Consider the following 23,851-nt stretch of genomic DNA (forward strand, 5'->3'; position numbering starts at 1 on the left):
CTCCTCAGCACATTTAGCTCTAAGTCTCTTAGGCTCATTCTTCAAATATTGCAGCTCATTATCCTCAAAGACAAAATAGTCTTTCAATGCTTGCTTAAACTGCTCCATAGTAATAAATTGCTGGCCTATGTGAAACTCAACCTCATCATACTCAGCTTCCTCATTAAAATCAGGATATCTTGGTCTATCCTCATCCTCTTCACTGAAATGGGAGAGTTAAATGCCTCAGATTCATATTCATAGGGCTTGTCAATGTCTGAGTCCACCTCTTCATTACCAGGCTCTGAACTGGGCCTATCCCTTGTTTCTGGAGTTGGATCCACCCCACTTGGCCCATTACCTACTTCAGTGTTAAGCCCACTCTTTGGCACATTACATCCTCCTTCTTGAGACAAGATATATTTTCTGACTCTTCCAACATATCTGTTTGCCCTCTTCTTCTTAGTTCTAGGAGACAATTCCTTGTCATCAATACCACCAGGTGGCACATTACTCTTCTTCTTAGGAGTATCTGGCTTTCCAACACTCCTCTTCTTAGCAGACTTGTGTTCCACACTCATTCCATTCTTTTTATTCTTGCTCACAGGCTTCTTCTTGGCCTTACCTTCTTCACCACTACTGCTACTACTGGATTCGAAACCAGGTGGAAGGGGTTTGTAGGGCTCATCTTCAGTGGTCTCATATCCATCGTCAGAAGAGAAAAAATAAACTTCAACAGCTTCGTCCACTGTCCTGCCTCCAGCAACATAATCTGGCTTACTAACATTGTGTTCAAAATAGATCACAAGCAAATCAGACTCCACATCCTCCATCTTTTTGTCACACATCTGGTTAATCTCCTTATCCCCCTTAAGAACATGCAATCCAGATTCCAAGTCAGGGACAGTACCATCATACCAATAAACCTCTTTGTAGCTAGTATACCCTAAACCCGTAAACATTTCCACCAAGTCCTTGAAGTTAACATAGTCTATATCTAACGGAGAAAATGTCTCCACCTTTCTATCAAAGTAGTGCAACACTCCATTAGAATCTCTTTCGAACGAACCCCCATGGTGAAAAATAGGGACAATTTTATATGACATCTGTCAGAAGAAAAATGTGCAACACTTTTGATTAACTAACTACTATAATCATCCACACCAATCATAACCAATGACAGTGATTAAGGGTATCAAAAAAAGATTACAAAAACCCAAGTTTACAAATTACAACCAACTCAGAAAGTAGCGAACGAACTAAACCACACTAACCTTAGTAGCACCGTCAACCGCTCTATCAACAACGCTTTCGCCACCTCCTCGCTAGAACTCTTAGTCAACTTGAGTTGGAGGGAAACATTTCACTTTCTTAGAGTTAGGATGTAATTTTGTGTTCGAAATGGAGGTGATTTCCCTACTAAAGCTACATGTAAGAGAGAAGGGGGAAAAGGTCACTAAAACACGTGTCTCTCCTTTCCTTCAAACGATGACATTTTGATGACTGAATAAAGGTCAAATTGTCCTAACAAATTCAACTGATGTGTACATGCGAGGTTATCTGCTCACCGTTACAGGTTAGCATTTTCCATCAAGTTTCAAGCGAGGAAACCACATAAGAGTAGATGTGTCTAACGGAGCAAATACTTAGGGACCGATTTGTTAATTTTTAAAGGTTAGAGTATGAGTAGTCAATTTTTAAAAAAAATAAAAACGAAAATGGTATTTACTCTAATTTTTTTTTTGTGTGTCACAACAAGGACCAACAGGTAATAGTGTGAGAAAGTAACATTGGATACCCCCACATTTTAGTCGAGGGAGAATCATCAATAATTCAATATCGTGGAAGAGGGGCCAAAGATTTGACATTGACACAGCCCAACACATTATCATATCAATTGTATATCAATTGTGTTGTGTTCTAAATTTTTGGATTTAGATTTTTTAAATTTTAAATTTTATTTTAAAAAATAAGACATGATCTTTCTCCTTTTATTTTATAAATGGAATAAAAAAAATCCATTTAAGAATGGAAGATCCAAATTCTAAATTCTAATCTAACATTATAATGTGATGCTAGCTCTGACCATGATGTCAGAATCCTCAAGGACCAGTGCTCCACCTTATTGACTCTGTTTCAATTCTACCAAATTAGATGTCGCAACCGAGTTAATACGCAAGGTTTAATTTAAATTTTAATTTAATTTCTAAAATTTTAACTAATTGTGACTCACATTAGTTTTAAGATGATAACGACAAATGATAAAGGATACATTAGTCTTCACTTTTCAAACTATCATCCACACATGATATGATACATCAAGACAAATGATCGGGATTTAACAAACAACTTTGGGACTTAGCACATTATTAATTAACATGCATTCAGTGATCACTTGCTGCATTTGGGGAGTGGAGAACCACACAAACACTTGTTATGGAAATATGAGTCAACATCTTTCTTCTGAAGATTCCCACCCACAGGGATCTTCCCGCAAAGCCTGTTGTAGCTCACATTGAAGAGCTGTAGATTATCTAGTGCGGTCAGGCTCGCGGGTAGCGCACCGTACAACTTGTTGTGGTTCAAATCCAATGAAATTATAGTCTTTGAGAACTTGATCTTGCTCAGGTCGAATGCAAACTGATTTCTCGAAAGGTCTATCGTCTCCGTCGCCTTGGTGGCCCCGAAAAGCCCAGACGCATCGCCCACGAGCTTGTTCCTTGACAGATCCAACCGCGTCAAGTTGAGTTTGAAGAACGAGGGAGGGATGGGCCCGGAGAGGTTGTTGTGGGAGAGGTATATGTCCGGGTTGGACTTCAAGGAGCCGAAGGAGGCAGGGATGGGCCCGGTCAAGTGGTTCCGGTCGAGATGCAGGGCCTCAAGCTTGGGCAGCTGGCCTAACTCGGGGGGTATAGAGCCTGATAAGTTGTTGAAGGAGAGGTCAATATACGTGAGTTTTTTGAGCTGGGCCAGGAAGGCAGGTACCGGGCCGGAGATGTTGGTGCGGCTAATTTGGAGGAAGTTGAGGTTGGTGAGCTTGGCGATGGCGGGGTTGAGTGGGCCGGTAAGGTAGGGGAGGTGGTGGAGTGTGAGGGTTTGGAGGTAAGGGAGGAGGCCGATGGAGTCTGGGATTTTGGCGGAGAAATTAGTCTCAGGGACAGAAAGGTAAATGTTGATGGTGACAATGCGGTTGGTTTTCCGGTCGCACTCTACGCAGTACCAGGTGCAGCAATCCTCTTCGGGCTTCCATGAAGTCAGCACGTAGGGGTTGTTGAAGTCCTTTTTTATCTGAAGGAGAGCTTTCTTGTCCTGTGGGTTGCACCGCTCCTTTGCTCCCAGTGCAGGCGAGAGCAGAAGCAGCACAGCCACAACAAGAAGAAAACTCTTCTCTGATGCCATTTTCTTTTTATTTTATTTTCGACCAGGATCGTCAAGTCCTTATTTATTTATAGGCTAGTAAACATTTGATATTGATATTTTAAGCTACTTGCTTTTACTAATAAGATTATAATATTCACAGGCGGCCTTCAATAATTACATACAGCTAGGTGATAACTAATTACTAATAGTCTAATACACACCACATTCCTTCATTAGTGTTCTAGTGATGGATCAATTTAAGCGGCTGCGTGTCTAGCGCACTCTTTTTGAATTATTGTATTCCATACAGAAAAAATCAAAAGTGTGGCACATGCTCATTCCGGAGGAGGCGATGGGTAGGATATGATAGAATTTGGAGTCAATTTTATTTCTATTTGCGGATTGAAAATTCCACTCTTAACTCATAGATACTCAACTCTACCTGTGGGTTACAAAAAAAATGTAATATTATTATATAACTTAATGATAATTTAAAGTAGAACTGATTTTTATATAAAAAAAAATATTAAATTATCAATTAATAATCTTCTTTTAATGACTAAGACTCTTTTGTATTTAGTGAGAGATTTTTGGTTCACATCCACTTAAAATATATTTTTATATAAGTATATAACATATACATATATAGAATGCTATGCGGGTTGGTCAAGTAGGATTGAGACTCAACCTGCACCCTACCCGACCCGCACGAGAATCCTACCCGCACCCTATTCTACTCGTTGCGAATCGAATTGACAATTTTACCCGACAAAATAGGATTGAATTAGGTACCCGCGTATAAGGTATATGTTGCCACCCCTACATGCTCCTATTGATATCATATCTTGTTCAACACCTTAGCTGTATGCCTCTATGTAGGCCCTTCGATCACTCACTATAGAGTATAGACATCATCAAAACATAGCATACACTATGATATGATGTTCTATAAATTCCCACTCTCTCCCCATTCCTCTTCGATATCACTATCAAAAATGGGAACAACGTGTTAGACATTTGCACTTTCCGAACGGTGTAACCCACAGGAAATATCTTTAACAACCCATACTTGAAAACAAACTCTCCAATTCCAAAAGTTACCAAAATATATGGGCCCAATTCAGCCCACTATTCTCAGGAAAAATCTTTATATTAGTTACACCAATATCTCAGGCCTAGTACCTGACTTCTTGTCCCAATTCAAGAACCTCCAGTTCATCGACCTTTCTTTAACAACCATTCAGGCCCAATACCAAGAACGCTTTCTCAGTTGCCCAAGCCCGGCTCCAGTATCATCCGTTCCCACAATCAGTCTGGGCCCATTCCGGCTTCGTTGGGCCAACTGGACCCACAGAGGATAGATTTGCGGAGGAACAAGCTGCAAGGCAGATGATGGTTCAGTGCTATTCGGGCGAACAAAACGACTGAGATGGTTCTTGACCTGTCGGGTTGGGGGATACCGTACGCAACAAAAAAAACGACGCAGATGGTTGACGTTTAATACTTTAATCTATCCAAGCCAGAGTTCCCAAGGAGCTTGATATCGTTGGATCTGAATCACAACCAGATCTACGATAGTATTCCGGTGGGATTGACCGTAGTGGATTGCTACAATCGTTTGTGTGGTGAGACACCACAGGGTGGGAAGTTGCAGAAATGGTAGCTAAGATGCCCAAATCGCAATACTGTAACCAGTGGATTAATAATATTAATAACAATTGTGGAATTAATTAGGATATTAGCTATACGTTGGTTAAGAAAGAAACCATTAGTTTGGTTGCTTAAGCTTTTTCATATGGTAAAACAATAGACAAGTGAGACTCCGTGAAACTTGATCGAAAAAGATGATGAACCGTGGTAATGTTATTTCCACGCATATAGGTTAATTTAGTTTCTTAGCTCATCTAGCTACCAATTTATCAACCAACCAAATTCGCACATGTTTTGTTTAATTGCTTTGTGTTTTACTATTTCTATCATGAAATCCCAATAAAAGGAAAAATTAGGACTAAATTAACTATAAGGTCCTTTTTATGCCGCCAAAAAAATACCGTCTAGAAAGGTCATGGAAGGGGTGCATTGGGCAACAACACTTGTCATGGTGAGCGATTGTTTGATGTTATTGCGTGATGCAGAAACTACATAAGTTGTCAATTTGACTTTGAAGAACAAGACTCTGATTTTGATGTCTTTTTCAACTTTAGTGGCGGGCCGCGGCTGCAATCCAATTTTGTTGTGATCCTTAATTCATTGCGATACAGATAAGGCATAGAGTGAAACAGCACCATGTTCCTTTCTTCTTTGTTCTTTCTTGACCAAGCATATCTTCTCAGCTTGACCTCCTTCCCTTCTTTAACTAAAGTTTAGAAGCACATAATGGTGCCTATATTATAATATTATCAACGAGGCAATGAGCTGTATGTAGTCAAGGACTATCCCCACAACATATAAATTGACATACAATCATGTTTCCCAATGGGTCCTATATATAGATTCTACAATATCCACTTCCTGCAACTCATTGCAATTCCAACACCTCCATAAATGGAAACCATGCTCAAGTTATGCTTCCTTTCACTACTATTACTCTCTCCATTTGCATTCTCCGAACTATGCAACCCAAGTGACAAGAAAGCGTTGCTCCAAATCAAGAAGGACTTCAACAACCCTAATGCCGCGGTGTTTCCCTCCTGGAACCTAGCCATTGATTGTTGCGACTGGAATGGCATCGAGTGTGACTCCAACACCAACCGTGTTATCTCCCTCACTATCATAACCGATGATAGTTTGTCGGGACAAATACCACCCGCCGTGGGTGACCTTCCTTACCTTCAAACTCTCGAATTCCACAAGCTACCCAAACTCACCGGTCCAATTCCGCCAGCAATCACAAAGCTCACCAATCTAAAGGAGCTCTATCTTAGCTGGAACAATCTCTCCGGACCTGTACCAGATTTCTTTCCCCAACTCACGAGCCTCGAGTTTCTAGACCTTTCTTTCAATAACCTCTCTGGCCGCATACCTAGCTCACTCTCCCAAATTCCTAACCTACAGTCCCTTCGTTTGGACCGGAACAGGCTCACCGGCCCAATCCCGGACTCGTTCGGGTACTTTAGGCAGAAGGGAATTGGACTAGACCTCTCCCACAACCAGCTTTCAGGTCCCATTCCAGCTTCCCTAACCCGGTTGGAGCCCGAGAGGATATTTCTCTCAAGGAACAAGCTTATAGGAGATGCATACATGCTTTTTGGAGCCAACAAATCGACCCAGCAAATTGACATTTCAAGGAACATGTTCTCGTTTGATCTGTCCAAAGTGGAGTTCCCAACAAGCAACTTGATAATGGTGGACCTGAACCACAACCAGATCTATGGCAGCATTCCGCAGCAGATAATACAAGTGGACTTTTTGCAGATTTTCAATGTGAGCTATAATCGGTTGTGTGGTGAGATACCACAAGGTGGAAGATTGCAGAGGTTTGATAATACTACGTATTTTCACAACAAGTGTTTGTGTGGATCACCACTTCCAAGCTGCAAATGATCAAAGCAAATTCAAATGGAATTGCATAATATCAACATATCCTAGTTTTTCGTTCTCTCTGATATTTGAATAAGAACTTCTGTAAACGTTGTAAGATTAAGAATTTGCTGGACATGAAAAAGCAGTATCGATTACTACAAGTCGAGTACAAAACAATGTATGTAACCCTAAACCATATTAAGCATTCACCGATGTCCAAAACCAACTCAGTTCACAAAATAAAATAACTAAGCAAACACAACAAAATTAATCTCTTTAATGTTCAAGCCTGTGATTAAGCATCTGCAATTGTCACCTCAACCTCGACACCAGGCTCAATTGTGATAGAGGTAATCTGCTTAACAACATCTGGAGAACTGTAAAGGTCGATTACCCTCTTGTGCACGCGTAACTCAAATCTGTCCCAGGTGTTGGTTCCTAGAACAAGAGGGACAACAATGAATATCACACGTTCAAACAGAAACAACAATCAGAATGCAACACAACACATGAATTCTTGAAACACTGAAAGCCAGCATACCCAGACTAAGACTAGAAGATCACAACATTGATCAAATCTATGATTGCCATTTTGCGCCAAACAATGCTTAATTTAATGCAACAACAAAAAGCTAGTCTAGACTAAGAAAAAATGTGCCACATATATCATCTGCAATGTACCCCGGATCAATTGCCATCTTGGAATATGTTCCATGGACAATCCAAAGAAACAACACAGAAAACCACAAGCATAGTGTGAACTGACCACAATATAAAACTAACTATAAGGCCACCGAAACTCAAAATTCTAACAAATAACTTTCATCAAATACTCAAGCAACAGTAACAGTAGCATCATTTGTATAAATTTCAGAAGAATTATTATCTAAATACTCAAGCAGTGAAATACATAACCTTTCCAACGCCAAAACCCTTAACATTCTACAATGAATGATATTCAAATATGAGAGACAGATTCAATTTGAAAAAAAAAAAGTCTAAACTATTACCACCTCTCAAAAACAACCAGTTAGAAGCATAAAAACACAAATTACAAAACAGTCGCAGGATGATAAAAAAAAATTGTGGAAGGGTAAGTGAAGAATTTACCTTCACCACAAGGGGATTTCCTAGTAGTGATGTGAAGAACCTTAGTGGGCATCCTCACGGGTCCCTTCACCCTGAGGCGCTTGTCCTTGGCACCACGAACCAAGTCAGAGCAAACTGAAAAGAAAAAAAAACAGCGCCACAATGAAAAGCCATCACGCTATTAGCCACTGCAACAAGAGCAAAAACAAAAGCATGCAACAAAAAAAAAAGCTTCTTTTTTATGAGAAGAAACTGATACCCTTCTCGAGATTTTTGACGTGCTTGGAGGAGAGGGTGATTCTGATCTTGTGGATCTGATCTTGTGACTCCTCCAAGCCGGGTTTGGTGGGCTTCATAGCTGCGTACGCCATTGTCGAGTGCTCGCCGAAACAGAGAGATGAACTCGCTAAGAAGGTGAGAGTTGCGGCGTAGTGCTACACTGAACCTGCAAACCTAAAACACAAAAACAAAATTGCTACTTATAATAATTAATAAATACTGGGGATATTACTAGTATTATACTATTATTAGACAGATTTAATTATTAAAAGAGATTAATATTTGTAAAGAAAAAAAAAATCAATATCATGTGTTTATATTTGATTTTGGTTTATTTATTTATGAGAAATGTTAGAGAATCAATATTTTTTATTAATATTAATATTTTAGGTCAATATCTTAATTTTATATTATTAAATTTTAAAATTTAGTTTTTACTATTTATAATTAGTTAAATATTAATAAAAAATAATAAATTTTATTTATCATGTGATATTATTCTTTATTTATTTATGATTGTTTTTATTAGGAGTGGCAATAGGTAGGATAGGGTAGGGTTTGGATCCAACCCTAACTCTATCGGTGGGTTGAGAATATTTCAACCCTAACCCTACTCGCTCTTAACTTGCGGGTACCCGATCCTACCTGCGGGTTACAAAAAATATACAATATTATTATATAACTTGATGATAATTTAAAATAGAACTGATTTTTATGTAAAAAAAAAATATTAAATTATCAATTAATAATTTTTTTTTTAGTAGCTAAGAATCTTTTGCATTTAGTGAGAGGTCTTTGATTCAACATCCAAATAAAACATATTTTTATATAAGTATATAATATAAACATATATAGAGTACCGGTTGGTCGAGTAGGGTTGAAACTCAACTCACACCCTACCCAACCCATACGAAAACCCTACCCGCACTCTACTCTACCCACTGCGAATCAAATTGGCAATCCTACCCAAACGAGTGGGGTTAGATTGGTACCCGTGGGTAGGATACATATTCCCACCCCTAGTTTTTACTTCATACTTAAAAGACTAAAGAGTAGTTTAGAATTTTTTTTATCATTTATTCATATTATTATTATTAGCATTTGAAACATTTACAAGCTTATTCAAGTCCGTTATTTCGATATGCATTCCTTTTAAGAAAAAAATGTGTTTTTTTTTTCTTTGAATTATGGTATATCATTATTATTATGTCAAGTACCATTGTTTGTATTTTACAATATGCATTCAGTGTTAAAAGAAATCAGAAATCTAGTTTTTGTTATTACTTATGTTTTTCCATTAAGTAAACAATAATAAAAACTTAGGGATTTCTTTTTTTTTTTATCATTAACAACAAATTTGATGCATAAACCTTTAAAATCAATTTGGTGACTTCTCCAATAGGATTGAAGTTTGGTTTGCTCAATGTAGGTTATTAGATCCTTCTAACCTTTTTTAAAAATAAAAAATAAAAAATAAAAATAGTATATATAATTGAAGAAGGTTTCATATTCAAAGTGAATGTTCCATTGCACTAAATAGTTGGTGAATTTAATGATATATAAGTTATGGATCCAGTGAGCTATAATTTAAATGAGTCTCCTCATTTTCACCTATTTACCTAAAAGTCTTAGGTTCGAGTCTCATTCTTAATTTAAAAAAAAAATTCAACTAAAGAGGTTGATTTGGTGTATTAATGTGTACTTATACATTATCATTCACCAAGATATTTTCATTTTGAAGTAAATACCAAATCGGTACCTGAAAAGATTTTGCCATTGATAAAATAGTACCTGACTTTTGTTATTGACAAAATAGTTCCTAAAAGATTTTAAAATTTAACAAGCGTGTCCCCGAATTTGCCGAAGCAAATCTCCGGCAAGCACAATGCTGACATAGCTACCGCATTCTAGTGATCTGGCAAACCATCCCCCACCCCCTAATCCCTTCCTCCCAACGCAGACTCCCCTTTATCTCCCTCCCCATCGCAGCCCCCCCCCCCCCCGGCTTTTCCCCTCCTTCCTCAACACACACTCCCCCTCCCCTCTCTCTCTCCATCGCAACCCTTTCCCTACCTAATGCACACTCTCTCTCCATCGCAGCCCCCTTCCCTCTCTCTCCCCATCGCAGCTCCTCTCCCCAACACACACTCTCCTTTTCCTCTGCCTCCCTAATTGCAGCAGCAAAAGCAACAATAACAGCAGAAACAACACCATCAAAATTTCAAACAGAATCAACAGAAGAACCTGCATATTCAGAACCTAACCTTGCTTGTTCCTCCTTCTCTCTTTTCCCTGCTTCTTTCCTTATCTTTTCGGAGGACCATAACAATAACAATAACAATATTCATTCACACACACACACATAGACATTTACACAAACACGTAACATGCATATATAAATATAAAGAGAGAAAAAGAGAAAGGCTAAGGAGTTGAGGGGATGCGGCTATTCCAGGCCTTGTTGAGGCTTCGATGGTGGTGGCAGTGGTCCTTGATGGTACTCTTGCAGTTGAGATTGTTGTTGCTGTTGAGATTGTTGCTGCAATGGGGAGAGAGAGCGAAATATGTATTGGGGTTGTTGTTGTTGTTGCTTGCTGTTGATGTTGAGGTGATTGTTGCTGCGAGTGGTGGTGTTAAGGAAGGGAGGGAGGAGTATGCTTTGGGGAGGGAGAAGGAGGGAGAATGTGCGTTGGGGAGGGGGTTATGATGGGAGGGAGAGGAAATGGGGCTGCGATGGGGAGGAAGAGGGAGGGGGTTACATTGGGTAGGGGGAGGGCTGCGATTGGGAGGGAGATGGAGAGGGAGTCTGCGTTGGGAGGAAGTGATTAGGGTTTGGAGGATGGTTTGCCAAGTCACCAGAATACGGTAGCCATGTTAGCATTGTGCTTGCCGGAGATATGCTCTAGCAAGCTCGAGGACACGCTTGTCAAATTTTAAAATCTTTTAGGGTGTGTGTGGTTGGAGGAATTATAAATAATTCCTAGGAATTTTAAGATGGAAATATCATATTCCCATGTTTGGTTCAAAGTTTGAAAAGCTATTCCTAAGTAAGTTTGATTCCAGGAAATCAAAATACTATCATTTCAATTCCCACATTCTCCTTGGTATCTTTGATTCCCATGGGAATAGAATCTTTGTAACAAAGTAATACTTAAACCACACACACCCTTAGGGATTATTTTGTCAATAACAAAAGTCATGTACTATTTTGTTAGCGCCAAAATCTTTTGGGTACCGATTTGGTATTTACCTCTTTCATTTTCAATACTTTTACCCTAGTGAATCTATAAATATATACTTTTGGAAGAATTTCAAGTGTATCGAGAACACCGGTGTTCCAATTGTTTTAACTGTTAATTTAAATTATAAAAAATATATATAATATATATTAATTAAAATCAACATTTAAAACAATTGAAACACCGATATTTTCAATACACTTGAAATTTTTCCTATACTTTTTAATACTTCTACAGATATTTTCATAATTATTGACTTGCTATTCAAACCATTGCAAATTGCAACACACTCTTACTCCTTCATGCCCACAAAATGCACCCATTTAGGGTGTAAGTTAGGGATGGCAAAATTTTTCGAGACGCGGAGATCCCTGTGGGGACTGCCCCAAATGGGGATCCGATTGTGGGGAATTTTCCCTGCGGGGATGGGGATGGGGGACAAAATTCCCCCGAAGCAGGCGCGGGGACCCGAGCGGGGATCCCCGCCCCGTCCCCGCTATTTCCCAAAATTTATGAATTCCTTGAATTATCCTTAATAGTTTATTTCTCATATATGTTTTTTAGTCATTTCTCACACACACATATATATAGAAACCCAAAACTCCTAATCTTTATTTGCATAACCTCTCTTCAATTCAGAGATCCCTAAGGCTGTCCATACTCCATCCAACCTCTCTGCAGCCACCCCCTCGTCACCCTTCTCACCGCATCGTCACACCTCACCGTGCCATTACCCTTACCGCGTCGTAATTTCTATTTGCGGCGTTCCTTTTCGTAACTCTGCCGTCGTGCCCATTCTCCTCTTTGTTGTCGCGTCTTCCACCTCGTCCACTGCTTTTTTCTTTGGCTCGTTGTTGCGTATCCCCATTGCGTTATTTCGAAAGAAGTCACCATCATGTTATTTAGACTTTTTGTATAAAATCTTGCAGTTTTTGTATAAGATAGATACTTGTAGCTCTATTCATATGGAAATTAATAATTAGTTAGAACTATTATGTAGATGGGGAATGGGGTCCCCGCGGGGAATGGGGCTCTGTGGGGAATGGGGATGGGGAGCAATTTTCCCCCACGGCGGGGAATGGGGCGGGGATGGGGAGTAAATCTGAGGGCGGGGATGGGGAGCAGGGAGGCATCCCCCGCCCCTGCCCTGCCCCATTGACATCCCTAGTGTAAGTTTTATACTACAAACCTATTTTCCTCCATTTTCTTCTAAAATTAACTCAGAAACAAACCATCAAATTCTCAATAATAATTATAAGATGATTGTTATAGTGTCTAAAAGTTAATATTTAATTTTAAAAAAATTATTTTTAAATATTTAAAATTTAATATAAAAAATAAGTTAAACAAAAATTAAATACCAAGTAATAGATGTTGGGAATAATACATCATTCCCCCTTGAGAAAACACCTTTGACAGAGAAATAAAATAGACACAATCACAACACAAGAATTTAACGTGGAAACTCCAATTACCAGAGAAAAAACCACGGCCGTTGTCAAATGACAACCAGAGAATATCACTATGTGAAAATTGTTACAACACATAGACTTCTTTCTCTCACCGGCACCCCAGTACACCCACACTCTCTCAAAGCAAATATCTAACTACACCTCACAACACTCTCTAATAAAGAGTACAGAGGAAAAGAAAAATCAGATACAAGCTTAAAGTGTTTCTGACTGGTGCAAAAACAAATGGAGAACTTAGCCTCATATTTATAGCCTAGGCCACCCACTCCATTTGCTATCCTGAGCAATGTGGGACTAATTCGACCAAATCCTAACAATCTCCACCTTGATTGAAATAGTCACACATCTTCAGCTTCCATTGTCAACACCGACAATTCTTTGCTGCCATTGTCTATACCGACAATCATAGTTCAGAGAACTATCATACTCCACCATGAAAGTATACTCACTTGGAATTAGACCACTCCAAGCATTTCGCCTTGGTACAGATCGAAACCTTGCTGAAAATTCATGGTGCAACTTCCAAATTGGCTTTTTCTGGAAGTTCTTCAGCCATCGACCTAACTCCGCCACACACCTTGCATCTCAACGCCAACCAATGCCCGTGTGCAATTGTGGACCCGATTGCCACAACTTATCCTTATCCATGGCAGTGCGGTAATACCATGAGGATACTTCTTGTCTTCTAGAGAACATCATCTTCTCTCATAGAGAGAGCAACCAGAGATCTTCTCCTTCAACGCCTTGTGCAAACCTGATTGTATCAACACATCCTTGACTTGTATTTGCCACAAGCCAAAATTGATTCTTCCATCAAATTTCTCTATTTCAAGCTTCACAGCACTTGAATATCCTGACATTGTTGCAACCGTATACTGGAATAGTATAACTCAACCGTGCACTAGGAAGGGTCCCCAGGAAAGAGAGGTGGGTCACAATGGACACACTTAAATACCAAGTCTTTCCTTAACCAGAACCTTTCCAAACTGCACTCTCACAGTGTCACACTGCCTTCCAGCAACAACAACAGCAACCAAAGATCAACCTCAAGCCACAGGATAAAATTCTTTTCTGATGTGGAAGGTCAGACTAGGCTGCAACCCCAGAGCATACTAAGAATAAATCCCACCGAACCGAAGCTCTGATACCACTTGTTGGGAATAATACACCATTCCCCCTTGAAAAAACACCTTTGACAGAGAAATAAAATAGACACAATCACAACACAAGAATTTAACGTGGAAACTCCAATTACCAGAGAAAAAACCACGGCCGTTGTCAAATGACAACTAGAGAATATCACTATGTGAAAATTGTTACAACACATAGACTTCTTTCTCTCACCGGCACCCCAGTACACCCACACTCTCTCAAAGCAAATATCTAACTACACCTCACAACACTCTCTAATAAAGAGTACAGAGGAAAAGAAAAATCAGATACAAGCTTAAAGTGTTTCTGACTGGTGCAAAAACAAATGGAGAACTTAGCCTCATATTTATAGCCTAGGTCACCCACTCCATTTGCTATCCTGAGCAATGTGGGACTAATTCAACCAAATCCTAACAATAGACACTATAAAATTGGGAGTTAAAAATATGGTAGCCATGTTCCATTACTTCCGCTTCTGACAACAGAGCCAACTACAAGACTACAACACAAATTATCCCAAAAATAGCCAATAGCATCGAGCTATAACCAAATGATATCACAATTCACAACTTCAAACAGAAACCAGAGCAGTTAAATATCAATCAACAATTTTAATAGTCACCTTTTTCTTATTCTTTTTATAAACTTGCCTCCCCATTATTCTAAACCAATGTACATTTTCCTGATGATTATTTACAACTTACAACAACCCCTCCCAACTTCAAATGGGGGGAGGAATATCCACAATCAACTATGAATGTTACAACTTTAGATGAGCATTAGCGGTAGAAACGAATCACTTCGATAAATCAACAGTGTAATTTCCCTTCCTCTGTTTTTACTTACAGGACTCGCTATGATGACCCTTTCCATGGCAATCTATTAAGACTGTCAACAATGGCCCTTCGGAACTCACCATTGTGGAGAAGGAAGGACGAGACATGCCCGCCTGTGACCCATCTCACCTCAGAACCTGGCCAAGCTTTCTGAAGTTCCAGGACCGAGTGTTTCGGGATGTATCCGTCATCCTGCAAAACAATGTAAGTGATAGACTGATAGTCAAAATCAGAAATTCAAGGACACATTCAAGGAAATGGAAACTCATTTATCTTACGGATCATATACGTTTAACAACACATGATCATAAAAGATGTGTCCTTTGACACATGGAAAAGCTTTTTAAACAAATGAACCATGAATATCAGATGTATGGTTCTCCTGATTTTCACTAGACTTGTTCGTAAGGTGATGTTTAAAGATCTGGAACTTACTGTAGCAGCAACAAAGATTACAGCATTGGGGTTTTGAGGAATTGGAAAGCGTGTGACATCTGTGAGAGACAGCACATTTCGCATTCGTTCCCTCACCTCCTCAAGAGTCATCGCAACCTTCTCAGTTGCAAGATCTTCTCTCAGTGCCTCCCAGGCAGTACCATGCTTTAAAATCCCCTCACAGAATGCGACAACGGCAGAATGTGGTGAGAGAAAAGGGAGTGTGGCAACAGGTGTAGGGTGAAGTGATCCAACCATTGCAGCATGCACTCCTCCTAGAGTCCATAAAAAAAAATAACAATAATTATATCAAAAAACAACCCACAAGATTCTACTAGTTAAAACCTTCGACTATGTTGTTTACATCTAAAAGGAAACTTAGTACAGATAATGACACTGGTTCATTCCTAATTTCTCTGTCTATAATTTGGGTGGCAGAGTGTGAGGGAAAGTAAAAAGAATAACAATTGTAGCTTGATGAAAAGTTAAACATGACTGAGAAAAAAAGACAGTGAAACTGTGTGAGCTTTAGTATGGGATGAGTCTTACCCATACTAAGTCCACAAACACCCATCTTGCCAAAACCAGCCTCAGAGTCCAACCAGTGTAAGAGACTGCGTGCCTCTTCAATGGTTGCTCTTCCTAATAAAAGCAAGTCACTAACACACAAAAGTTTTGCCCCACGCTGCAGCATTGGACGTCTTTGTCCATAGAAAGGACTGCATTTGCACATATATACATAATGAATACAGAACTTAAATTAAGCCAATATAACAAAAATAAGCACAAAATTTGACCATAACCTCTCAAGTACCATGGTTGCAATATTTTCCTTCACCAATGGGCCACCAAGACGCAATCTTCTTTCAAATGTATGGTCCCCAGTTCCTACACAAGGCGAAAGAAAAAGTTTACATAACAAGTAAAGGTCTTAAATACATAGTCACAGCAGGAAAAAAGTTTAGTCTTCTGGGTTTCTCTGTAATATGTGTCTGCTTAGTTATGTAATTTACCTTTTCAAGCTTTTAACATAATTATTTTTTTCAATTGTCCATGTCTTCAATGCGAAGAGTCAACAATATAGGAACCAAAATCATAATAATAAAAGTATAAAACTAAGATAACAAAGCAGTGGGTTACTTCATAGTTCTCTTGCAATCATTGTTTTATCTTCTGTTTGACCTATAACTCTTTAGAAAAGAGAAATTCTGGGAACAGAATATGTTACCATGCCCAAAATAGATTAGTTTGTCCAGATGGAAAATGAAAGCAAAAAACAAAAAGGGACTAAAATAAGATAGGTAACCATTCTACTTTCATCCCTTAAGATTTCCCTTGAAGTATAAGGTAAATAAAAACAATGTCAAACTACTCTGGGCAACCAATCAAAAAACACAGCTCCTTCTGTCATTTTTCCCACAACAATCCACACTTCCATAAAGCATGTCTTTGCAATCATCACAAACAACAATAACAATGTAACAGTTACTTAGATTTCAATCCATGTCCGAAAACATATCATAACTCAAAATTCAAACCTTTTTTAAATGATTGAAACAAAATAAAGAAGATAGCAAATAATCAGCATTAACAGAATACCTGCAAGATGAACAACACAAGACATTGCATGAGGCGGGACATTCTTGGGCATGAGGAAAGCAACCCGAGCATTGTGGCTTTCAGGGGGCAAAGCATTGAGAAGCTGGTCCTCGCATGGGGTCCTGAAGACCCCTTCTCTCAAGGAAGCCGTTCTTGTCTCCCAAACGGTCTTCCAAAGTGGCTGAATCACGGTGGGTGGCCAGTTCTGGCCGGCAACTTCGGGGAACAACTGCTTTATCATCCTCTCCAGCATCTCCAGCTTCGTGCCACCCCATCCTCTCGAGAAGAATGGCGTGCTCATCTTTGTACGGTGCATGAATGCACCATACACGTGGTCCAGCACATAATGAAGCATCCCCAGATTCACCGTCACCATTACTATCCTCCTCTTACTCTTCCAACAATAATTAAATAAATAAAATCAACCAGGTAGTGCTGTGGTAGTGATGCTATGATGACGATGATGATTAATATAAAGAAGATGAATCTCAAATTCTCAATCAAATACAATGTTTGGTACTCAACCGATTATAGATGTCTACGAAAAAGAAAGACATTGATAGGGGAAAGAACAAGAGTATGTGATTGGAGAGAAAAAGAGTGTGATTTTGAAGGATTGGATAGGTTATGTTGTTGTTGAGGGAGATCTAAAAATAGAGAGAGAATAATAAGAAAATGGAAATGGATGAGACCGAAGAGAGAGAGAAAAAAGGGGGATCCAAGTTACAAGCAACAAGAACTGAAGAACACAAAAACAATGGGCGGAGAATAAATTGGTTAATGACACGCTGGATGCGGCCCACCCCTACACCTCACTTCAGGTTGTTATGTTAATGTTATGACGTTTTCGAATAATGTTTTGGTACTAATATTTGAATTCAATATTAAAATCATTATTAATATTGGAATTCTTTTAAAATCATTTTTTTCTCTAATCTCATTATTAGATGATCAATAATTCAGTATCATCACTGCCTAAGAAAGACGAAAAAGGAATTTTGTCTGTTAAATAAATTATTTTATTAATTCACATTATTCATATTAAATCACCAAAAATATATTATAATACGAAAGCATACTTTTATTTATAGAAATTAAAAATTAATGAAAAGGTAACCTCAATCTTTTTCAATCAAAATTTTGTATATCCTTAATATGATTATTGAATTACAACTTCTCTGATAAAAAAGAATTGCTGAGACAATAATATTGAAAACCAAACTCGAAGACACTATTTATATTTGAGTATGACATTCATTAAATTCTAAAGCCAAATAAAAATAGTATCTAAAATCTAAAAGATAATATATCTAAAATTCAAAAAAAATATCTTGTTTTATTGTCATTTAATTCTAAATTAAAAATAATTATAACTTATTTAATTTAATATTTATAATAATAAATAAAATCACCATTATATAAATCATTTACTTTAAAATAATATAATTTATAATTATAATTAATATATGTATTATTCATAAATAAATTAAAAAATTAAATAATTTTCTAACATTGCTAACTTCTCACAATGGTGACTCAGCATTTAAAGAGGAGACTCCATATTACCTCCGAAGAGCAATGCCAATGTTTTGAAGAGATTGAACGTAAGAAATATGTGCAGTCAAAATTTTTAATTTATCATAAACATCATTATAATTCCAATAAATTGTAGAGAATAAAATTATCACAAGTTATAAATCACTCAAGATATCAATTCTTATTAGCTACTAATAATACAAGGACCAAGATATCAGTCTCTATTTGATATCATATAGATGGAAATTGATAAAGCCTAGGCAGAGGGACACAGATAACAGGGTGAGCCCTGGGAACAACAAGCCCAGCCTTCTCTTCCATGTCAACGATCCCATCATCACCACCATTGACAAGCTTCCATTCAAAACACTGAAGCATCGAAGCCAGTGTCACATATGCAAGCGGCAAAGCCAGAGAAATTCCAGGGCACATTCTTCTTCCACTCCCGAACGGAATCAACTCAAAGTGTTGACCCCTAACATCCAAATGAGTCAACGCACTACCATTTTGATCGATGAACCTCTCAGGCCTGAAGTCAAGGGGATTCTCCCAATGGTTTGGGTCCCTTCCAATGGACCATGCATTGATAAACAAACGAGTCCTTGCTGGAATGTGATAGCCATCAACCGTGGCAGTTCTAGAACATTCCCTCACGATCAATGCACCTGGAGGGTGAAGCCTTAGTGTTTCTTTCACAATGGCTTGTATGTAAGGGAGGTTGGGAATGTCACATTCTTCAACGATCCTGTTCTTATTTCCAACAACTGCATCGATCTCTTCACGTGCTTTCTCCATAACGCCAGGATTGTTGATTAATTCAGCCATCGCCCACTCCATTGTCACAGCTGTTGTGTCAGTCCCCCCCACCAGTATGTCCTACAAGTTACCACGTTTAAATTAAGAACCAGTCATTATATATATAGTCAATGAAAATTAGGTACAATTAATTTCAATCACGTGAAATTAATAATTGAGAGTCATTATATTTATGAAATTATTTAATGAATTCTCAATTATCAATTTTCTATAAAGTTAACTGCAACTGAATTTTCACTTAGTATAGATCCGGTGTACATACCATGACGAAGGCTTTGATGTTGTCTGTATCCAATTTGATTTCAGCAGTTTCATCTTCGGATATGTCAAGAAGGACATCAAGTATATCCTTAACATCATCGTCATCACCGGTTGTCGAACCCTGTTCCTTCTTCTTTCTTCTTTCACGTTGATGCTCCTCAATCACTCTGTCCAGCAAGGCATCGAACCTTACCCGAATCTCCTTCAGCCTCTTCTTGAATCCCTGAACATCAACACCCTTCATGAACCACAAGAAATCCGACACGTTGAACTTCCCGCTCAGCTCCACCGTGTCCTCCACCACCTTTCTCAGCGTCTCCGCTTCTCCTCCCCCCTCAGAACAACTCTTCTGCCTCATCGTCATCATCGATATCACGTTGTTGGTCAGCATCATGAGTTCTGCCCCAACATCCACTGCCTCACCGGCCAACCCTTTCTCCGCCAAACCGCTAAGGAACCTCTTCCTCTCTTGCTGCCTCACGTGGAGGAGCTGGTGGAGCATTTTGCCGCCCAGGAGCTCCGACATGCACACCTTCTTCATGAATTTCCAATAGGGTCCGTACGGGGCGAACACGAAGCCTTTGAATCCATAGGATAGGCTCTCCACGGCTACGGTTTGTGTGGGGCGGTCGGAGAAGGAGGTTTCGTGAATTTTGAGGAACTCTCTGGCAGCTTCAGCGGTGGAAGCCACCACGCAAGTGGCAGAGCCGAGGTAGAGGTGGATGATGGGTCCATAGGTGGTTGAGAGCTTGTGGAAATCTTGGTGCGGTAATGGAGAGAGGAGGTGGAGGTGTCCAATGATGGGTAGGGATGGTGGGCTCGGTGGAAGCTTTATTTGATTTTGTTTTCTTCTTCTCCTTATTATTATGGATCCAACCAAGATGGTGGATATTATTAGCAACACTTGAGCAGTGTAGTCTTGTAAATCAGCCATGTCTATCAATGTATCACAAATAATAATAACTTAGATGGTCATTTACATATAATAGTTGAGAATTCCTTAAACAATTTAAAACGAAGAGTGTTAGGAACCAGTAAATTTTGTATTTTGTAATTTTTAATAGTATCTTTAATAGTATGAGATTACATCTAATAATAAGAAATTATTTTTTTTTTTATAATTAAATGCTGACTATAAAATATAAAAGTGGCTGAACCTAGACTTTCTAATTTAGAATCTACTTAAACACATGTTCACTCTTGAAAATATCATCTTCATCATGCAGCAGTCACCGTATAAATGTCACATGTTTGGTAAACCACAAATTTAAAGGCTTAGACGACTTAACAGTTCACAAATGACCCCAGGTACGCCTGCTTGGGTCTTCAAAAACAAAGCCACTTTGTTTTCATTTTTCAAATTGCCTTTTGCTTTTCATTATTACTTTTTCCTCTCATGTATAAGTTAGTCAACATTATGGTGATTACTTTTGTTTGTAAGGTTGGAATTTAGGACAAGAACAAAAGAAGTTTTTTGTAGTGTAAAATTCATACAAAGAAAAAAGTTGAAAGGCTAGTATTTTTTTTTATATTGACCAATAATTTTAATAAGTACACATTTTATTAGCGTAGTTCAATTTTTTTAACATTAACTTATAAAAATACATTAATTATTAAATGCGGGACACAAAAAATAAATTGTACTAATTGTATAATATTGCTGTCCATACAAATTATTATTTTTTTTATAGATTCTAACTTGTAAAACCTACTTATATATGAAAGAAAGATAATACTTTAAGATGTATATTTTTTTTTTTTTTAAGAAATATTGCATATTTATTATAGATATAATAATATATACATTGCCAAAATGCACATAGTTTATATATCTAAGTTGATCTAATATATGTACACCAAATGGACCATGCATTAACAAACAAGCGAATCTTTGCCGGAATGTCATAACCATCAACTACCACCCTTCTAGAAGTTTCTCTCACAATGAGTGGACCCGCAGGGTGAAGCCTTAGTGTTTCTCTCACAATGGCCTGAATGTGGGAAGGTTGACAATATCTGATTCATCAACTATTCTTTTCTTTCCAATCACTGCATCAAGCTCTTGACGTGCTTTCTCCATGACACGTGGGTTGTTGATTAACTCTGCCGTTGCCCATTCCATTGTCACAGCGGTTGTGTCCGTCCCTGCCACTAGAATGTCCTACCAAGTTCACATATACTAGAGAACCATGTTTTTTCCTGTTGAAAGCTTGTGAAAATCTTGGTGCGGTAATGGAGACAGAAGATGAAGGTGTCCAATTATGGGTATGGATGGTGGAGTCGGTGGAAGGTGAATAATCTGGTTTTGTTTTCTTCTTCTTCTTGCTTGTATTATGGATTGAAGGAAGATGGTGGACACTGCAAAAAGCAGGACGAGTTGAAGGTAGCTTTGTAAATCGGCCATGTCTTCCAACTTCCAAGAAAAAAAAAGCATTTTTTTTATTTTATATTTGAACTACAATTATCCAATTATCCCCTTTCGTACACTAAAAATATTGGTTGCCAATATTTTCTTTTCGTTTATGGTGTTGGAGTAGGACTAGGATCGTGTAATTAGATAAGTTATTATTAATTAGAACATTTTTGTTTGACTTTGAGGTTTTTTTTTTTTTACAGGAATTAGCATGGGATTTTGGGTGAAGGAGTAAAGGTAGGACAAAGAAAGATATATAAAAAGGGAAGTTAGTTGATTAGCTATAGGAATAGGATGTGGTGATAAAAAGGGGTTGTACCCTTTTGACCCCAAGCATACAAGGAAGATAACCATATCATTAAGCTAGAATACTTCTTATTATTATATATATAAATTATAATTAATATATATAATAATGTTTTATTTTATTTATATTCAATTTATTTTAATTTTAAAGTTACTCATTTTAAAATTAATTATATTTTATTTAATTATAAATTTTATTAAATATATACAAATTAAAAAGATAAACAAAAAAAATTTATTAATCATAATTTATTTTTTCAATAAATACTTGTAGTATATTTTTTTAATAAATAATTAATAAAGACTCACATACAGGGTTTGATTAATAATTTTTTTTTGTTTATCTTTTTAATTTGTATATATTTAATAAAATTTATAGTTAAATAAAATATAATTAATTTTAAAATAAATGACTTTAAAATTAAAATAAATTGAATATAAGTAAAATAAAACATTGTTATATATATTATAATTTGTATATATAATACTAAGAAGCATTCTAACCTAGTGGTATGATCATCTTCCTTGTATTTTTGGAGATTGAATTTGCTGAGAGCTGGAGTGTTGTAGATTCGCCTTCAACCTATTGTATCATCACCTGTTCTCTTCTTATAGGTTAATCAACTCTTTGTCATTCTTAGCCACCACTTATAATAAGATGAAGTTAAATCAATTTAAATTTTAGTTTTACTTAATTATTGTGCACTCTACAAAAGAATATAAACGTTCTAAAAATAAAATATTTTACCATGATATCTATATTTAAGATCGTGAACTTGACTTATGCTAATTATATAAGATTATTTTGGAGGATAATTTATGAATTAACCACAGGAAAAGAAAACTAGTGTGGCAAATTAAATATCATTTATGTTGATATAGACTAAGATTGGAAGAATTGTAGGAAAAACTAAAGTGGGATTGCTTCGAATTCAGGAAGCACAGCAATGAAGGCCCATGTTTTTAACATGTGAGGATTGTCCCTCTTCCCATGTGACCCTTTTATTGAAGCAATCTTAAGATTATGTTCAATAAAGTTGTGTTTGGGGATAGGGTACAAATGTATTTAGTTGCATTGAAATGAGAAGATATAAAAAACAAAAATGCTCCATAACTATTAATAATTAGTCATCAAATTAATTATTATATATTATGTATATTATTTTGTATATTTTTTAGTAAAATAATTAATTGTAAAATTAATCAATTTTTTATGACAAAAAATAATCAAATTTTTTTAAAGTATAATCAAACTTTTAGTGAATACAAAAATTTAATTATTATTATTATTATTATTATTATTATTATTATTATTATTATTATTATTATTATTATTATTTTCGTATTTTTATTATAAGTATAATTCTAGTATCGATTATATATAAAGTTTTATTTGAGTGTGAATTAAGTTTAATTATATTATTTATTAATTTTTTATTATATTTCTTATAAAGTTTGATTATAAATGTGAATCTAAATATGTAGTTATTTATATTCCTATATGTATCTCCGTATGAGCGACTATTTTTTTTTTTTGTGTTGAGCTCTGTACTTCAA

The 23,851-nt window shown here is 37.2% G+C and overlaps 5 protein-coding genes and 1 pseudogene across 5 annotated transcripts; 2 read left to right on the forward strand and 4 right to left on the reverse strand.

Moving 5' to 3' along the window:
- Positions 1-2,160: 2,160 nt before the first annotated feature.
- LOC112755067 (polygalacturonase inhibitor) lies at positions 2,161-3,662 on the reverse strand. The gene has a single exon (XM_025802966.2). The coding sequence runs from the start codon at positions 3,376-3,378 to the stop codon at positions 2,371-2,373; it is 1,008 nt and encodes a 335-aa protein (XP_025658751.1). The 5' UTR covers positions 3,379-3,662; the 3' UTR covers positions 2,161-2,370.
- A 756-nt stretch (positions 3,663-4,418) lies between these two features.
- On the forward strand, positions 4,419-5,080 carry LOC112755069 (uncharacterized; annotated as a pseudogene).
- Positions 5,081-5,883: 803 nt separating this feature from the next.
- On the forward strand, positions 5,884-7,022 carry LOC112755068 (polygalacturonase inhibitor). The gene has a single exon (XM_025802967.3). The coding sequence runs from the start codon at positions 5,884-5,886 to the stop codon at positions 6,880-6,882; it is 999 nt and encodes a 332-aa protein (XP_025658752.1). The 3' UTR covers positions 6,883-7,022.
- Positions 6,986-8,582, reverse strand: LOC112755070 (small ribosomal subunit protein uS10y). The gene is made up of 3 exons (XM_025802968.2): positions 8,210-8,582; positions 7,972-8,085; positions 6,986-7,299 (listed from the first exon to the last, which is right to left on the reverse strand). The coding sequence occupies exons 1-3, from the start codon at positions 8,319-8,321 to the stop codon at positions 7,157-7,159; spliced, it is 369 nt and encodes a 122-aa protein (XP_025658753.1). The 5' UTR covers positions 8,322-8,582; the 3' UTR covers positions 6,986-7,156.
- Positions 8,583-14,683: 6,101 nt separating this feature from the next.
- LOC112757523 (uncharacterized) lies at positions 14,684-17,763 on the reverse strand. Its single transcript, XM_025806094.3, has 5 exons — positions 16,963-17,763; positions 16,167-16,251; positions 15,913-16,082; positions 15,364-15,638; positions 14,684-15,120 (listed from the first exon to the last, which is right to left on the reverse strand). The coding sequence occupies exons 1-5, from the start codon at positions 17,336-17,338 to the stop codon at positions 14,947-14,949; spliced, it is 1,080 nt and encodes a 359-aa protein (XP_025661879.1). The 5' UTR covers positions 17,339-17,763; the 3' UTR covers positions 14,684-14,946.
- Positions 17,764-18,578: 815 nt separating this feature from the next.
- On the reverse strand, positions 18,579-20,871 carry LOC112758009 (cytochrome P450 93A3). Its single transcript, XM_025806570.3, has 2 exons — positions 19,577-20,871; positions 18,579-19,374 (listed from the first exon to the last, which is right to left on the reverse strand). Exons 1-2 carry the CDS (start codon positions 20,507-20,509, stop codon positions 18,730-18,732), a joined length of 1,578 nt encoding a protein of 525 aa, XP_025662355.1. The 5' UTR covers positions 20,510-20,871; the 3' UTR covers positions 18,579-18,729.
- Between the last annotated feature and the right edge of the window lie 2,980 nt (positions 20,872-23,851).

The sequence above is a fragment of the Arachis hypogaea genome, chromosome 16, assembly GCF_003086295.3.
Source record: "Arachis hypogaea cultivar Tifrunner chromosome 16, arahy.Tifrunner.gnm2.J5K5, whole genome shotgun sequence".
NCBI lineage: Eukaryota > Viridiplantae > Streptophyta > Magnoliopsida > Fabales > Fabaceae > Arachis > Arachis hypogaea.

Excerpts from the sequence above, each read along its gene's own strand:
- LOC112758009 (XM_025806570.3), bottom strand. The coding sequence starts at position 20,509 with ATGGCTGATTTACAAGACTACACTGCTCAAGTGTTGCTAATAATATCC. Across the intron at positions 19,375-19,576 it reads ACATCAAAGCCTTCGTCATG|GACATACTGGTGGGGGGGAC; the intron begins GTATGTACACCG and ends GGTAACTTGTAG.
- LOC112757523 (XM_025806094.3), bottom strand. The coding sequence starts at position 17,338 with ATGGTGACGGTGAATCTGGGGATGCTTCATTATGTGCTGGACCACGTG. Across the intron at positions 16,252-16,962 it reads TTGTGTTGTTCATCTTGCAG|GAACTGGGGACCATACATTT; the intron begins GTATTCTGTTAA and ends CGCCTTGTGTAG. Across the intron at positions 15,121-15,363 it reads TAATCTTTGTTGCTGCTACA|GATGACGGATACATCCCGAA; the intron begins GTAAGTTCCAGA and ends ATTGTTTTGCAG.
- LOC112755067 (XM_025802966.2), bottom strand. The coding sequence starts at position 3,378 with ATGGCATCAGAGAAGAGTTTTCTTCTTGTTGTGGCTGTGCTGCTTCTG.
- LOC112755070 (XM_025802968.2), bottom strand. The coding sequence starts at position 8,321 with ATGGCGTACGCAGCTATGAAGCCCACCAAACCCGGCTTGGAGGAGTCA. Across the intron at positions 8,086-8,209 it reads CGTCAAAAATCTCGAGAAGG|TTTGCTCTGACTTGGTTCGT; the intron begins GTATCAGTTTCT and ends TTTTCTTTTCAG. Across the intron at positions 7,300-7,971 it reads GAAATCCCCTTGTGGTGAAG|GAACCAACACCTGGGACAGA; the intron begins GTAAATTCTTCA and ends CTCTTGTTCTAG.
- LOC112755068 (XM_025802967.3), top strand. The coding sequence starts at position 5,884 with ATGGAAACCATGCTCAAGTTATGCTTCCTTTCACTACTATTACTCTCT.